The following is a 17,734-nucleotide window of genomic DNA, read 5'->3' as shown; positions in this document are numbered from 1 at the left end:
CTCTTTCTTTCCTTCTTTCTTTTTGTCCATTTTTCCTCCCCTTCCTTCCATCCTTCATTTTTGCTTCCTTCTTCTCTTTCTTCCTTCCCTCCATTTTTTGATTCCCTCCTTCTTTCTGTCTTCCTGTTTTTTAGTCTCACCCTTTGTCCCTTACGTCCATCTCTTTTTCCTACTGTCGTTTTTACTTCCTTCTTTATTTCCATATCTGTGCTTCCTTCCTTTCTTTTCTTCCCTCTTCATTCTTTCCATTTCTGTTCTTATGTCCTTATTTTTCGTCTGATATCTTGTTACTTTGTTCATTTCCTTTCTCATTCTTTTTTCTTTGTGTTCTCCCTTTTTTATCTTCTTTCTTTGAATATTTTTCGTAACACTTTACTGTCTGATTTCCATTTTACTTTTCTCATGTCATGCCTTCATTCCTTTCTTCTATCCCTCTCTTCTACCTTTACTTCACTTGTTTTGAACTCTCCTCCCCTCTGTCAGGTCTCCTGTTTCTCCACAGTTTCTATTCATTTACCTTAAATAAATATTTTTCACATTCTCAGAGTCTTGAACTCTCTATACCGTTCGATGTTATGTGCTTGCAATTTGGGGCATCCTCGTTTCTAAAGACCATTACACCAGAAAAAGAAGACTCCCATCCACCGCAGATGAGTCATTCTCTCCTGTTCTCCACCTATGATGGAGCACCCATTAACCCACAGCACCGAGCCGCCTCCAAACACAAATAATCAGCGCTGATGTGCGATCGCGTCCTCCCACCACTGTAATTGTAGATAATTGTTGGACCTAATTTGGACCAATTCACCCCATTACTAAACTCTCTCTTACATCTAATCCACCCTTTTGGCTCTGATAATGTAGACAAGGTTTGGATCTCAGTCCCGCTGAGTGTTTGAGAGTGATGGAGTCTGCAGAGTTTACAAGTGAACGTTAGATAGGAGAGCAGAAAACCTCTGGATCGTAGATGGAGGTGGGAAGGTACTGTACTTACTCAGTATTTTTATATTAACAGTGAATCAAATATAACAATGTGTGGTGCAAAAGGTGTTGTGCATAGAGGCAAACTCAGAGAATTATCACCCATTTCAACCTTGTCTAGAAATTATGTTCATATTCTACTAAAGTGCAACAGCAAAAACATTTTACTAGAAACATAAACCTGGTGAAAATGCAAAAATAGCAAGCATTTGGTTTCGGAAAGATGGTGGTTTTAGTTTAATACAGAAAAAAGCATAAGCATAACGTGTTTATAAAAATTTAAACGAAATAACGATCTTTTACTAACCTTAACCGAAGTGCTTTTGTTGCCTAAACCTCACCACATGCAGGACTCACGATGTGAACCACCACGGTCTCTGGTGCCGGAGTCGTGCGTCTTGTACGCCCTCCATCCACCGCGACCTCCTCCCTTCGGTTTCAGAACGATACATTTGGGAGAAGGAGGAGATGTCATTTTAAGACATTTTAACTACTTAACTGAACTTTTTTTGTGGTGAAAACTATTTTTAAGTAAAAACATGAATGCAGGATTTTTACATTTAATGTAATCTATGCTTCATTGGGATATTCCTAAATTCATTTAAGTAAACAGTTTCCCCTTCTACAGATAGTTGGCTGTGACACACTGTAAGCTTGTACATGTGTAAAGCCTCCTGCCTGTTTTGGATCACTCTTTCGGTCTTATATATTGGATCTGAGTCTTGCTGCTGCTCAGACGCATTACCTCTGTGGTAAAGAAAACCTTGATTTCTGGCTACTGGATGAAACCCTGCCTCCATCTGCATTGAGCTGTGGCAAATCCTCACAACATTGCCACTCAACACCAGGTTGCTCACCACACGGTTGTGGCTCACCACAGCACCACCGTGGGCCCCGGGGCCCGTCCACATTTGCACACCGTGGGGAGCGGGCCGAGGGAGCTGCACACTGACTGACTGGGCTGAGTCTTCATTTCTAGCAGGTTGTTTCAGTTGTAGCTGTCAGCGCAAGCCAATATCATGGCAGTTTGTGAAAAAGTCACGAAATTTAATCTAGAGATTGGTGTACATGGACACAAATTTTCCATTTTTTTTCATGGCACTCAGCACGACTAAACTATGTATTTCAACTGGAAATATCTTTCTTGCCTGCACCACTCTTTTTTTTTTTTTTTCTGTCAGTCAGGTCTCAGGAGCACAGTGGCTGTATTGTTCTTTTTTCATTTGTTATTCATTTTTTAAACTATAACCGCTACATTAATCAACACTTAATCACAAGATTTTATCAATTCTATCCATAATAATTAAATTATGTAACAGTGGGGGTTGAATGCAGTGGACAATCTAAAGTGATGAAACATATGAAAGTGCAGGGATGTGAAACATAAAGTGCAGTTTAATAACCCTGTTTTCATCCCATTTACATGGCCATGTTACAAAATTTGATGAAATTTAGTACTAAGGAAGGTTAGGGTTATGTCAGGCTCAGACTGCAGCAGTTTTAAACTCCTAACCAACTTTGAAACCAGGTTGCATCAGATACATACAGAGAAACTTCACAGATGTTCTTCTCTCTAATCTCAAACATGCAAACACTACAAGATGTGAAAATACTGGTGCATCACACACTACAGGATATTATTAAGATTATTGTACCAGAGGAATGCACCACCTCTCGTGATCTCGTGTGGAAGCAGATGTAAACGAAAAATGAAAACTGGAAAAACATGAGCAGAAGGCTGAACGAGTATGGATGAGAAAGTGGTTGGGGAGATGCGGTCAACACAGGTTGTCTGTTATTCAGGTGAGATTTTAACTGTCAGTTTTAATACCTTTCAACAGTCGTATGCTAGCCAACGTTAGCCTCGAGGGCTCGATGTTTGCCGTTGCTTGGCAACATCAACTAAATGAGCTAAACGAGTCTGGGTGAAAACATGGTTGGGGAGACACAGTCAACACAGGTTTTCTGCTCTTCAGCAAGAACTGTAGGTGAGATTTTAACTGTAAATTTTAATATCTGTCAACAGTAGTATGCTAGCTAACATTAGCATCAAGGGCTAGAATGTGTACCGTTGCTTGGCAACACCGCCAGATCTCTCTCATTAGCTATTGTGGTCCCGCCTGGAAAGTACTGACATAATCAATCAGATTTTAACTCCTAAATAACATATTTGAAATTTTCAGGGCAGCACCGATGAGTCTGTGAGCAGTTCTGGAGGTTTAAGACTGGATCTGTAAACAACTCACATTAATGTGGGCCCAACATCAGTACCAACCAAGGTCCCAGACCAGATTTCTCCTCCAATTATCAGGAGGGGTACATCAGAGATAAATAAACCCAAAACTCCTGTAGTCTGGACCCTGCTTTAGGGAAGGGCATTGTGTTAGGGGTGGATTTGGCGCTTTCGACTCCTGTTTTTGGTTGTCTGCTGTGGGTCGGCTTCATTCCATTTCAAATTGCCGCCGGTGGTCGGCCGCAATCACAACTATTCGAATACAAATGCCACCATCTCTGTTGTGTGTGAGGGGAGGGACTCCATGAACACACAAAATCTTAATCAGTTTGGAATGAATTCAGTAATTAAAAGTAAATAGTAGATGTAGCAGACTGTCTTCATTGCATTGGTAGCCGAGGATCATGGGTAGAGTAGCCTTCTGCAATCCAAAACAGAAAAAAACACCCAGGATCGGAGGAGAAATAATTAAAACTGATGGCCATAACATTAACCTATTGTATTGTTGAGTTATCGAGGACATGTTTTTGTGTTGAGAAATGTTGAGAATGTCATTAAAGAAAACATTAACACAGTGACACTGAGGAAAATACTTCGGGTAAAGGATAAAATCTTGTGATTAAATGTTGAGCAATTTAGCGGTTTATAGTTAAAAAAAAGAATAACAAATGAGAAAAAACAACACAACTTCTTTGCTCCCAAAGTCCCGACTGACAAACAAAACGTGACACAGGAATGAAACATACTTTGAAATACATTAGTTTGAAGGTCGTGCTGAAGGTCATGAAAAAAATGGAAAATTCGTGTCCACGTACACGAATATATATAGATTAAATTTTGTGACTATTTCACGAACTGCCGTGATTCTGGGTTGGTCAGCGACCTGCTGAGTCTCATTTCTAAGGCGAGCCTCAGCTGTGTACGGACCAATGACAGCCCGGGAAGGGAGAAATGTGGAATTCATTTGGCCCTCAGGAGCGGTCTGCTTGTGGGGAGGGAGGAAATATTTGGGAGTGGGTACGGGGGCAGCACAATAAAAAACAATACAATAGAGTGAAATCTGCCAATTACTGTTGTGTGGAATTTGAACATCACCACGCAACGCTGAATGAAAGCTATTCTACCACAGTGTTGGACACTGAGATTTCTTCTAAACGATACAGACTGTTTATTCAAAACTCACTCATTCCTTTGCTTTTTGAAACTGATGTTGCAGTTTTGTGAAACTGATTTTGTTGTTTTTGTTGAGATTATTTCAGTTTTGTAAGTATAAATCTAGTTAGTATCATGCTTGTTTGATTGTTTAATGTGAAACACTTGTCTCAAGATGTGCTATGTAAATAAACCTTTACTTAACTTAATCACTGTATTCATAAAATGTGCCTGTCCTGTTTTCCAGGACTGACGTGATTCTCATTCACAGAGTATACACAGTATGTTTCTGTTGCCTTCAAGTACTGTTGGAAATACTATAATCATAAAATTAAAGCACATTAAAGATAAACTCCCAGATTTTGTTATAGTGGCCAAAAGTGCCATCAAATCCACATATTCACCCCACTTTACTTACTGATGTTTTGAAACTCAGTTGTGGAGAAAGTTTTGGATTTTCAGACACTATAACAATATCCTGGTGTACATGAAGCCACATCAACAATTACAAGTGAAAAGAATTTCAAAATTAGTAGTATTGTATGCTGTTGTTTGTATTGTGTTGAAATAGTATTGAAATGCTGTTGCATTTTGTGTAAAGAATTTGTAATATCTAATTTTTTTTTTCGAGACACTTTATTTTAGTCAAATGCAACTTTTTGTTACAAAGTCGGTTTCCTCATTATTTTCTGCACAAACAGTATTTTTATTAACTTTATTGAAGTTAAAATTATTGAAAATCAAAAAATAATTATGGAAAAATGATTAAATTGTTTAAAAAGAGGTTTTAAATGTGCATCAACGTCAGTCATATTTCACTGTAGAGCGGACAACTCACAAAGGTCCAAAGAGACCAAACAACCTGCAATCAAACTGCATAACTAACAAGAGAAAAACAAATATGTGTGGCCGATACAACAAACCTTAGTTTCAATCCTGTAGCAATACTGATACTTTGTTATTATTAAAAGCATCATATGTCATATTCAACAGCTCATGTAGGCGGGAGAAACACATCATTAATAATTACTACAGAGTAATTTGCCAAACATTAAACAAGGCAGCTTTTAATGGTAAATACATGTTTATTGGTTTGAATTAACAAGGTGAGCAGCAGAAAAGCAAGTAGAGCATTCACTAAGAAGAGTGCACATGTGCCCAGAAAAATGTGATATGGATCTTTTTTTGGTATTGATCCTATTGATGCTAGTATTGCTACTAAAAACAAGACTTACCGTTGTATCTGTAGTTTTGATATGTTGGTGATCAATCCGCTCAGACCTAAAATCAGTTCATATTTCAAGAGGAAACAGTCTAGAAACTCATGCTAACATGTGCACAAACCAAGAGAGACATAAACATGGGTGAACAAATACTGTTAATTTGCACACAAACAGATATAAACAACAAAAACTCCTTGTGAAAATGAATTCTGCTTGCACTGTTCACATTTTTTCTAAAGTCACACCACCAGATCACAGAGGTTCACCGCTGGTGCAATTCTCAACTATTTAGCTGTTTTTCTCAATGGAATTTACATGTGTCTTGGATCTTCTCAGGCTGACTGAGTCTCTAACCTCCACACCAACAAAATCACAGCTAATCCCCCCAAATTTGTGTATAAACTCACCTCTTTACACACTGACATCACTCCCAACATGTTTACAAGTCATCTCAACAATCGCTTCAACATCCATCTGTTACTGTAGTTTGATGACTCTTTAGGGGAAGCTTAATCTGATTTTTATGGAACCTTTTACTGCAGTAATTGCAACTTTATGTGAGACAGCAAACCTGCATACAATTGCTTGCATTTGGTGGTTAAACTGTTGTGGTTTTCTCTATATATATTTATATATACACCATGAAATTCAAAAATCTCCACCAGATGGCACTATTGTCCACAGATGTCCCTCTGTGAGTTCTGGTGCCATTTGTTGGGCGCTGAAGTGACTTCCAGCACTGCAAACATTTGTATTACATTTACATTGTTAGTGTTGGTGGGAATCCATAAAAATCAAACCCTGAGAGCATTTAGCTTTAGCTGCAGCAACACTGAATCCCACTCATGTCCAACAAATCAGAGTGAATTTATCATAGGAAGACATTCTGTGAGGTAATTCAAGCTCAATAGCTTTGCTTTTTGTCCCCACGCTCTGGGGTACCGAGCATTATGGGTCTGCAATGACTTCATGGGGTCAAATTCCTGAACACCTTCGCTTCTGTATTCATTGCTGTGTTATTGTACTTGGCATCCCACCTCATGGAGCTTCCTGACCCGTCCAAAGTCCTCATATTCTTAGTCTGCTCTTTTGACCCCCTCGCTGTGTTTGTTTTCTAGTCTCCAGGAAGAAGTGCTTTCTTGTGGTTTCTCTCTGTGTGCCCTGCTAGGAGCTGCTGGCATGGGCCTGCCGCTTTTATTGTGATCCAGATTTGGGAATCCTTGAAGCGGGGATGAACTCGGACACAGGAATCTATATTTAGGGACGACGCTTAGTCACATTCATGCACATTTATTTTCTAACACAGTTGAAGACACACACAGAAAACCTACATGAGCTTGTATGGAAAGACACACACACCTAATTGTGCGCTCACGGTCCAGGCTCTATTATGATACCAAGGCCGTAATCAGAGCTGCGGTCGGCTGGTCGGGGTGACGACGTGCTGTTTCAGCCTGGCAGGCCTACAGACAGTCAGACTGTGGGATCTGGCTTTGGTCTCTCTCCCTACAGCTCCAACGGTGGTGCTGTGTAAACAGGACCTGGTCTGAGGTATCAGCCAAGGCCTGCGTCTCTGGTTAGCATAAAGCTAACTGGGTTCAGACAGAGCGCATTGCAGCGGCTACAGTAGCCAGGACTGAACCCTCTGGCAGCACCATCAACCACAGCATTAGAGGTTAATCACAGCCTTTGGAAATTAAAAAGAGGTGGATTTTCTTCTCCGCAATTTTTAAAAGTACCTCAAAATATTACATGTGCTTTTCCAAATAAACCTAAAATTGTTGCTGAACTCTTTCTGTGAAGGTTGATAATCATATGTCACGGTTTTTCAAAGTATTTTTTGGGGGGGATGTTGGATGTTATTTCTTTATTAGACTTGAGAGAGATGGGAAATGACATGTAACAAAGGGCTCCCACAGCAGTCGTGCATCATGGTCATCACCTTAAACTGCTAAGCCACAGTCAAGGGTTTTGAGAAGTTTTCCTTGTCCTCACCTAAATACAAGATTGAACGTTTCTGTCCACTTGGGAAAACATCTTCAATGGGCTTAGTGTGAATAAACATTATCATAAAGGACACACAATTGTCAGAATTGTATATAATGACTTACTTACATTATACTTGCTTACAAAATTGAAAAAAGTTAAGTGACCTTTGTGGTTAACCTAATGTTCTTAGCCCCGAGTAACATTCAAACAGTTAATCAATCAGTTCTTACAAGAGTGATCACTATTTGACTTAAATATGATGTACAAATAACGTAATCAGTGTAGTTACATAACATTTCAAATCAAGAAAGTAAAAGAAATGCTGTTGCAGCACGATAACAAGTGTCTTTTTATGTAGATTTAGACTCAACTTTATAAAAACATCATCCATCATTCCCAAAGCTGCATGTATGTTTGTAGCCCTTTACCAAGTCCAATCTCGCCCCCTAGTGGAGGAAGAATATCTCAACAACTACACTGGAAAAAAAAAAACCCAACCTCTTAGCCATGTTGACCACCAGGTGTCACTATACTCAAAGAAAAACAGTGTGTTAATATCATTACCAAGCCTTCTTCACCACAGCCTGACATCACATCACTAATCACAGGCATGTCCATAGTATTGATGATCTTCTGCTCAGATTTACCTTTTCTCTATTTCATCAATGCATTGGCCTGATTCCCCACACTGTTACTGCCTTTCCTCCACAACCTGGAAACTCTTCTTTTCATGAGTTTGTGTCCTCTTCACTCCACCATCCCCCCCAGTTTCGTCCTGTTGCTCTGAAATGTTTCTGTCTTCAATGGGGAGAAAAAAAAGGAAGCGTCCACTTTTCACCAGCTCTCCCCTTACCCTGAACCATGGACACTGTAGTACTGATCACCTTTGTTGTGTCCAAGCAAATTCCAACATGAGTTGAGTCATCTATATATCTGAAGGGGATAAAGACAAAACAATACAACTTTATCATTCATGCATGGACCATCAGATGTAAGACATGTTTAAACCCTAATAACATCACCTGAAAACATGAATGTCATCATATTCATCTACATGTACAAGCAGTATCACTGACGTGCTAAGTATAGGATGCTTTCTAGAAACATAGGACTAGTATTAGCAACAATAAAGGGCTTTTTGTAGATATTCTTTCATGCTAGAGCTCTGAAGACTGTAAATCAAACTGACCATACAGGGGTGAGTGTTGTCTTTTAAAATACTATTTATTTTCACCACAACTTGAGCTTTGTGAATTTGATTTAAGATCAAAGCAGCATTACATAGAATACAACAAACTAAAATATATATATTTTTAAAAAAGGTTCTGTCTCCATCACCTCTCACCTGCTCCCTTCAACATCTCACTATGATTTCTCAAGTGGATGCACTCAAGCTTAAAGGACAGGTTCACAATTTTTCAAGTGTTTCTTAAAACAACAGTCAGGTGTCCATATGAACACTGAAAGAGGTTTTCCTTTGATGTAATCATTCCTCCTGTTCATACTGGCTATTAAAAGATCCCCTTCAAACATGCTTTCAGTGTAAGTGATGGGGGCCAAAATCCAAAGTGTGTCCACACAGTCATTTAGTGCAAAAATGCATTCAAAATGTTTAAAAGTTTATGTGAAGCTTAAATGAGGCTCCAGCAGTCTGAGTCAGTCATATCAAGTGGATATCTGTCACATTTACAGTCTTTTTAGCATCAAATTCCCTCTTTGTGTTTCCTCGGACAGTGTTTCCCTGTTGGGCTGCAGTGGAAGTATAGTAACAAAAAGAGGGACTTTAGCACTAAAAAGACTGTAACGTTGAAAGATATCTACTTGATTTGACTCATTTGGACACTGAAGCTTCATATTAGCTAATGTAGAAGCTTGCACAGGTGTATTATGTGATACAGTTAAGCAAAACATCATCATATCAACATCACCAGAACACCAAATGAGGGAAAATCTTCTTAGTTCAGTTTGACTTCTGCACTTCTGCTATTCATCTCCTGCAGCGCTCATCATATGTCACCGTGAGTTACAATCTCCAGAGAAATCCCTGAAACGTAAGTGAGGAGCGCTGTGAGGAGTTCATTACAGGAATCTGAATCTGAAGACGGCGCTTCTCTCGCCCGAGGCGACTCTCTCTATCAACAGCTGGAATTCCACCGAGCTGCAGAGGACGGCGAGATGCAGGAAACTGGAGATGCCCTGGAAGTGTGAGAGGTGTACACAAAGCAACGAGGCCTTTGTGGCCATCTTAGGAATGTTCCTGCATCAACACTATCACACTATCAAGACTCTTTGATGTGCGAGGCCGTTCCCCTCCCCCCTCCTCACCCCCTGTGACAAATACATTATCCTAAAGACGGCTGCATCCACATATATGAACATACTCAAACATGCTTAAACACAAACCCAATCCAAATCCATTGTGTTTCCAGATTACTAAACCTTTTTGTCATAAGTTCTCTCCAGAGTTGAAAAGAACATTTAGACCCTACTCGATATTTTGCTTCAGTTTTTCCATTGTTGGAGACTTTCTACTTTTCCTCAACCTCATCTCAGAGTATAAAACCTTGGACCTTTTACTTCACTACATCTGGCTTCTGTAACCACTAATTACTTATTACAATCAACATGAGATAAATATCATTGTTGTCTGTGCGTTTTAGACATGATCTAGATTGGATTGCAACAAAAAATAGAGAAATAGAAAAATAGGAAGCCAAATCCAGTTAACAATGAAGTCTATATTCTCACAGGTCACTGTGGAAGCTTTGTAACATAAACAGTCTGATGAAGAGTGACTGAAAGCTGCTATTATATGTAGAGTAGAGAGAGACTGTGCAGCTGTGCAGACAAGCAGTGGTAGAAAGTAACTAAGTGCATTTTCTTGAGTGCTGGACGTATGTACAATTTTAAAGTACTTGTACTTACTTCAGTATTTCCCTTTTGTGCTACTTTATACTTCAACTCCACTACATTTCGGAGGGAAATATTGTACTTTTTACTCCACTACATTCATTTCATAGCATTAGTTACTTTTTCAGATCAATATTTTATATGTAAAACATATGATTAGTTAGTCAAAATCCAACAGTATAAGTTGTTAAAATTAGCTCCACCTTGACAACATTAAAATGCTGCTTACATGTACACATCAATTAATCAGTGATAATATTAAAATAACATATATATGCATGTATAATAAGTATAACACTCTAAATTGTGCCATTTTGCATAATGAGTATTTTTTACTTTTGATACCTTAAGTACATTTTGCTGACAATACTTAAGATTTTGAATGCAGGACTTTTACTTGTAATTGACTCCTTTAACATTGTGATAGTGCTACTTTTGCTTCTTCCACCACTGCAGACAGGTGAGTGGTCAGGTATTCTCCAAGAGAGGGAGACTAACTGAGGGCAAATAAAGGGAAGATGAGGCATAACTGGACTGGAAGATTCCAGAAAGACACATTAAAAATGAGGAAACAGTCTGTAGTGATGTATATATGTATTTGACTGTCACAGGTCCACCTGGAAGACGTCATAACTTTCTCTCCCCCATGTTTGGCCTCTGCACAGTACAGGTGCCGCAGGGCCTGGTGGTATTAGAGCCGGTTCACTGCAGGAAACAGGAGACTCTTCTGTACTAAGCTCCATCATTAAAGGCTCCACTGATGCATGAGGTCGCAGACAGATAAACAGACCTGCATCTAAGCTTTAAAGCACTTCAATCACCTTTTATCTGAAAACAGAACGTTTAGAGGCAGGTTTCTTCTGACATATCTGAATGTAAGGTAGAAGAGACGGGCAGCTGAGCCCATGAGCAAGACACTGAGCACCTGTTGAAAGGATGTTTATGATATCAGAATTAAACTTAAACATTTTCTCAAATGAGCACAGGTACAACAGAATATGAAAAAAAAAATCTTTATTATGTCACATTTATTGTTTAAATAAGCAGTTTCAGTGGAGTACAAAAAATATAAGTTCAGTCTTATTTGTGTTTCAGTCAACTGCATTTTCCAGTAGTAAAGACAAGGCCATGAGTCCAACTGTCATAACATTAATGCCCAAACTCTCCTCCATCACTCACTTGACTTATTGATGTTTAGTACGTCACACCTCATCTAATTTGGGGAGTATTGGGGGGTGTTGGGGAGAGGGTGCTATACTGTTTGGCCGGCTGTCTGTCAAATTGTGCTGTACTGAAGAGGACAAATCTACTGGAAGTGATGTGTTTCACCATCAAAAAACTGTGAAAACTTTTGCTCAATTTGTCCTGAAATAACATCACATCTTCAAGTTTTAGTCTCTTGAGTCATTTTAATGCAAAGATTTTTTACATGATTGTATAATCTTTCAAATGATTCCCATAAGTTGTAGAAAATGTAGATAATTCAGGTGAAATTCACTGTATGTGCTTCTTGTAGTGTTCAGTTCTTTCTGCTAAAGTGTCTTTATTTATGCAACCACAAGGAGTCGCCAGAGAGAGAGAGAAAGATTCAGATCCAACACATAACTGCAGGCCTTTCATGTCTGAAAAACACTGCAGAACTAATTTGATGTAAAAACAAACAAACAAACAAACAAAAATCACATGCAGCAGCTTTGGAATACGTTCAGTCAACATATTTTTGATGTGTAAATTATTTTTCACTTTTATCATCCCATATAAATCCCTGTTTATTACATGACTGCAGATACTGGGAGGTCTTTCCAACTATTCTGGTGAAGAGAAGCAACTTTCTCTTTTATTAACCACAGATTCAACCCAGAAAACAACAGCCACAATTTATCAAGCAAACATATTTTTTAATGTATAACACTGCCTCTGAGTTGCGGTTTATTAGAGTAAAGACTAGCTTAACCTTTCACTGCCACAATAAAAAATGGCTGGCAGGTAATAATTAAAGGGACACCACATGTCAAAGTCAATTTAGTGGTCACGGTCGGCCTTTGAAAACAGTTATTTAAAGTGTTCTGTTGATCTTGCAAACTGGGGGATGTGGAGCTTGAAAGATGTGGGTTGTGGAGCAGTCGGAGAGGGTTTGATGAAAGAAATTACTTGCATTTTGTCTCATAAGCATAAATCTGTCTCTTGCAGTGTTAAATCTCAGGAGTATCCCTTTAACTTTGCTGTTATTGATAATGAGATGGATTAGGAGCAGGAAAAATACTGTTCCCTGGTCAGCAGCAGCATCAGCAGCAGCAGCAGGCACAAACTTCATCTGAGTAGTGTTCATGAGCAACGCTGTGTGGATATTCTGTTGGTGTGGCGTCCCCTTCATGCCTGAAGAAGCTGTCCCACCAGGGCGGAGCTTCTTTCCCTGATCAAGGATGACGTAATCTCAGCGACCCTCGACACCGACCTCTCCCAACGCTCGGTGTCCTAAAAGAGAGAGAGAGAGAGGAGGAGGAGGAGGAGGAGGAGAGAGAGCGAGGTCATTTGTTAAAACGATGCAAAATTACAGGCAGACACGATAGCAACGTGCCTCCTCGCTCATCGGCTTCATATAAGTGAGATCCTGCAGTAACAAACTTAGACGTCCCCATGCAGATTCACATTTGTTCACGTTTATCTTTTCTCTCAGTAGTCACGACTCCGTTTGAGTCATCCAAACGATTGTGCACAAGTGTTTCAGCTTATGGGACTGCCAGCAGCATCCCGTTAGAGTTAGCGGCCAGTTCAAACCAGCGGGAAACAAAGTTAAACCATGTTGTTCCACTTGTATTAATGACAAAAGTAAGTAACAGACCTGTTAGGAAGAACTCGAAGCATCAATTGTTTGCCTTTGCTCTGAGCTACTCAAACATCACAAACGGTAAAAAAGGACATCTGAGAAGTTCCAAATTTAGCAACAGCTGCCACTTTCTATAGAAATGACACTTATAAAACATATCCTGAATGGTGAAAAGTCCTGCATTCCTCATGTTCTCATCAAACACCTGCAGCGAGTCAGCTATAAAGTCAAACACACACACAGCACGCACCGTGTGGCGATCTGAATTTCACCACGTTTAATTTGATTGTAAGAATCACAAATTCTTAAAGGAGGGATTTTTTTTTTTCGTGAGTTCCATGTTATTTTATGGCTTGTTCAATCAACAGACGGAAGCAATTTTCAAAAGTAGGGGGAAAGAAAAAAAAAATGCCACAGAGTTAAGGCACTTTTTCAGGCTTTCTTTTTCACAAATTGTTAATGCGAAGTCCTCTGAAGCTCGTGAACCAATAAGGCCTACTTTGAGATTTATGGTGCATGATATTGGACAGATCTATGCTCAACCACACGTAAGACAAAAGGGCACCATACATTCTCTCTTTCTGTGTTTTTTTTTTTTTTTAAACTTCACTGTTGTGGTTGTTTTGCTTTTGTGATTTCTCTCTTCTGTATCTCTTTCTTCTTTTTTTTTTTTTTCCCCCCTTGCAGACCGTCTGTGCAATACACTTTTAATGGTTTTCACTCCCCTGACTCCATTCCTTAGGCTGCAGCAACTCCCTGCTTTGATTTAGGTTTCTTGATGAGGCCTAAGAATGACCTGTTTTCCATCTTTCAAAGGCAACGCAGTTCAAGGAACTTTACTTTGTTTTAACCACCAGCTTGTTCCTCGCATAGATTTATGCTTCATGCTCTACCTGGACTTTTTCATAAATGGATCGTGGACTTTAATAAGGCTTCTGACATCGCTTTTGATGTAGCAGCATGCACGAAGGAGAAAATATAAAAAACATTTTCATATCTTGAAGTCTTTAAAGTTACAGTATATACCACTGAGAACACAGAAAAAGGATATATTCCACCGAGAATAGAAAAAAAAAAGAGGTCTGGGATAGATTTTAGTTTATGCAATGCAACATTGCATTCAAATACATACAACGCTACATCGGTTTCAAGCTAAATGAGCAAGAGCGAACAGTTGGGTCGAGGTGGAACGCAGAATGAAGAGCAGCACGAAGTCCAAGAAAAACAGCTAACCGGGATGCTACAAGCTACATTGAAATGTAAATAATCAGAAGATCAATTCTCTAACTCGGTATCCCCTTCCTCTTTTCGTTTCTTCCCGTAAGACGTGGGAGTAGAGTTGCATAACTCTGTGAATTCACCGGGGGAATGCACCAAACAGTGATGTTATTGCCATCATGGCTTCGTTTTCCTGTGAACGCCAGAAAACCACTGGATGCATGTCGTGGAGGTAAGTGGATTTAGGGTCAAAGGGTCAATTCAGATGAAATTTGTTGACAAAATCATCATAATGGCCTTTCTCTTCACAATGTTGAACTTGCATTTTTGGTGTGAAAGCTCTGTTTAGTATCCTGTTTTGTTTTTTTAAGTATTTGCAATGTTGCATCATTTCTAATTCTCTGTAATAATGACACTGTACTCACCAAATATATTTCTGAGATTGATTGGACGTAAATGTATTAGCTAAAACCACTAATAGTCAAATAAACTAACTATTGTTCAGACAACAGCCGAATTATCTACCAATTTGGAGGTGAATCCAACAGTGAACGCACTGAAAATGATTAAATAGTCCCTCGTTTCATAGGAAAACTGCACACGCAACTATGGTAAGTACAAGAAGTCAAAGTTGAACCATGAAGTGGGTTTATAAACTGTAATGGATGTTTATAACAGACAATTTCGGTCATAATTTTTAAACTGTTCAACTTTGTTTTTACTTCAAAATATGTTTGGTTAACCCGGGGCTTCGTCTTAAACCTCAGTGATTCTCTGACCGCTCGTGTTTCTTGTCCAGTCTGACTTCTTTTTTAGAGCCACCGCCACAATCCCCTGACTAAGCAATCAACTCGGTGAGTATGATGTTACCAATGGAAACAATGGTTAAACCTAAAAAAAAAAAAGTGGTAATAAACCACTTTAAAATATGATTGAATGTGACTGTTTTATCTCAGCAGAAAAAAAACACACATCAGCCACTCTGTCACTCTCTCCTCTGGATATATCACCAGTTTTATCAGCCAGCTCTCAAAAGCTAGGTTAGACCCGAGTGAATAAAATCATTTAAGAAGGCTTAAATAAGACTTTTCACAAAGCTTTTAACATGCACGGAGAGGAAAATAAAAATATCTAAAAATACATCCCATTAAATGACAATATATCTTTGATTTGTGATCTGGAACATCCTGTCTAGCATATCTTCAAATCTGAACTCCGAATGCAGTTTTGCGTTACAACTATGTGTCAGCTGTTTGACACATTTGGAGCTGAAAGTACGTTTTCTATCGCTGTCCTCTCTCTCTCTCTCTCTCTCTCTCTCTCTCTATCTCTCTCTCTCGATCTTATGGCCTCACTCCACCAGCCAGCTCCTAACGGCCCCAGCGTGTGCGGAGATTGGACGGGAATGTGACGAGGTGTGAGAGCGATGAGCGTGGAATCGGGCCTGACCGTGGTTAATGGGAGCGAGGGACCCGGGATCCAGAACTCCCGGAGCACTTCTCCCTAATCAGAACCAGCGCAGGGGGAGTCAGATGACATGGATTTTCCACACCAGCAGACTGAATGGGGAGGGGGGGTTAGAGGAGAGGGGGGGCGGGGGGGGACGAGGCACTGGAGCACAGATCAGCGACTCCAGCCTCTCATTGATTAAAGCAACAAGGGGGGAATGAAAAAAAAAAAAAAAAGGATGAAATCAAAATATGATAGCTTTGAATGAGCTCCAGAGGGGTTCTCTGTCAGCATCTACAATCTTTTCTTAATATGCTTTTAAATTTACAATTGGCCAGATCTTTTGAAGAATCAAAGGAAATGGAGTGAAAGGGGGGAAAGAAAAAAGAGGCATTCCTGATTTTTTTTTTTTTATGATGTACCCAAGTCATTGTTCTGTGGCTTAATCACCCGTACGAGGCGATGAGGAGATGGGCCAGTACATCTGAAAGCAGTCAACAAGACGCAGCTGATAGCACAATGTTGTCCACATATCCTCCAGGAATACGCGCAGGGTCATCAATGATCAGTCAGGAACTCCCGAGCACGAAATCAAAGTGTTCGAGTAAATCTGATTGCATCTTTTTCATTGTTTACACCATAAGCAATCAGATCAAAGCATTCCTCCGACTGTTATCTAAAGGCAATTACGTCTTCACACGGAAAGTATTTGAGATGTTACATGTGTTTGGCGGAGCTAAAAGGCCGTGGGGATGATAAATGCAACGAGCACGATCGTCGGGACGATTACCACCCAAGTGAGTTGACGAGGACCCTGGGAAAGTCACGAGAACTCTGGGTGTCTTGGGCATATTGAAGACAGCTACAGCCATCAAACCACAGCTAATGACTCCATTATAGAAGTCTGTTTGCTTATAGGCAGAACAAAAAAAAAAAACACTTAAAGTTTGCACACGAGAAAAATAAGAAAAAGCGAGTCGAGATCACCAAGGAGGATCAAAGTTTTAAGCCAGTCTAAACCCCGGCACTGAATTATTTCCACTCCAGATATACGGCCTTTGAAATATGAATCATGCTTCATAAAGCAGCGTTATTAAATCAAGTAGTTGCTTGCACAGTGGAACACAAATATGACTTGAGCTCTTCATTGACTCGTGGCACAGCTTTAAGTAGTCACAACTGCCACTCAGACTTCAAATGTGGTCGAGGGAAAAAAAAACACGACAAAAGGGTAGAATTACTTAGCAACAACAAACGCCGAGGCCTCGGATACATTTGCATATCTAACTGCTTTCAGGATGAAATCTATATGACTTGAGCGTGAGGGACTGATTGATTGCCGCTCAGGGGAAGAGCCGCAATTCATTCCCTTAAGCTGACAGACCAGAGCGGGGTACCTCTCCTGACCCGGGCGTCGCTGCCGTTGGCAGGGTGGCGGCGGCGGCGGCGTTCTCCGTTCAGCTCGTGTCTCCTCTTTCCACTGAGGACCATCCAGGATGAATAAAGCAGCTCGCTAATGAGCAGCTCACTGGCTCATTGTTACGGGCAAACAACCATGAGAGGGAATACATGTGCTGGGACACACACATGCACGCTTATGAAAGACAGAACAGAAGCTCACACTGGGGACACGTGATCCTGTGAAGGGATTTTTGCATGTCTCCAGATCTTCATCATCATCACAGCCTCTGTCCTCAAGCGTTGACTGACTGAGACAGTTTTCCACTGTCTCTGTCCCGGCGTCTCTTCCAG

At 40.0% G+C, this 17,734-nt stretch overlaps 2 protein-coding genes across 8 annotated transcripts in view; both read right to left on the bottom strand.

Annotated features, from left to right (window-relative positions):
- The window catches only part of meox2a (mesenchyme homeobox 2a), a 41,005-nt gene extending 37,287 nt beyond the window's left edge, over positions 1-3,718 (bottom strand). Inside the window, exons 1-2 of one of the 6 annotated variants that reach the window (XM_042423525.1) lie at positions 1,727-3,718; positions 1,289-1,411 (exon numbers count right to left, since the gene is read on the bottom strand). The gene's annotated coding sequence lies outside the window, so the exon portion shown is untranslated. Of the gene's footprint in view, positions 1-1,288 lie in introns of all 6 variants that reach the window. The other 5 variants (XM_042423526.1, XM_042423527.1, XM_042423530.1 and 2 more) reach the window with 5 other exon arrangements.
- Positions 3,719-11,490: 7,772 nt separating this feature from the next.
- crppa (CDP-L-ribitol pyrophosphorylase A) overlaps positions 11,491-17,734 on the bottom strand; it is a 49,019-nt gene continuing 42,775 nt past the window's right edge. For both annotated transcript variants that reach the window (XM_042424755.1, XM_042424756.1), the window contains one exon: positions 11,491-12,963. In XM_042424755.1, the coding sequence (XP_042280689.1) occupies positions 12,859-12,963 (105 nt within the window). In that variant the 3' untranslated portion in view covers positions 11,491-12,858. The remainder of the gene's footprint in view (positions 12,964-17,734) is intronic.

Source organism: Thunnus maccoyii, chromosome 10 (genome assembly GCF_910596095.1).
Source record: "Thunnus maccoyii chromosome 10, fThuMac1.1, whole genome shotgun sequence".
Lineage (NCBI taxonomy): Eukaryota > Metazoa > Chordata > Actinopteri > Scombriformes > Scombridae > Thunnus > Thunnus maccoyii.
This window is presented reverse-complemented; position numbering and strand designations above follow the sequence as displayed.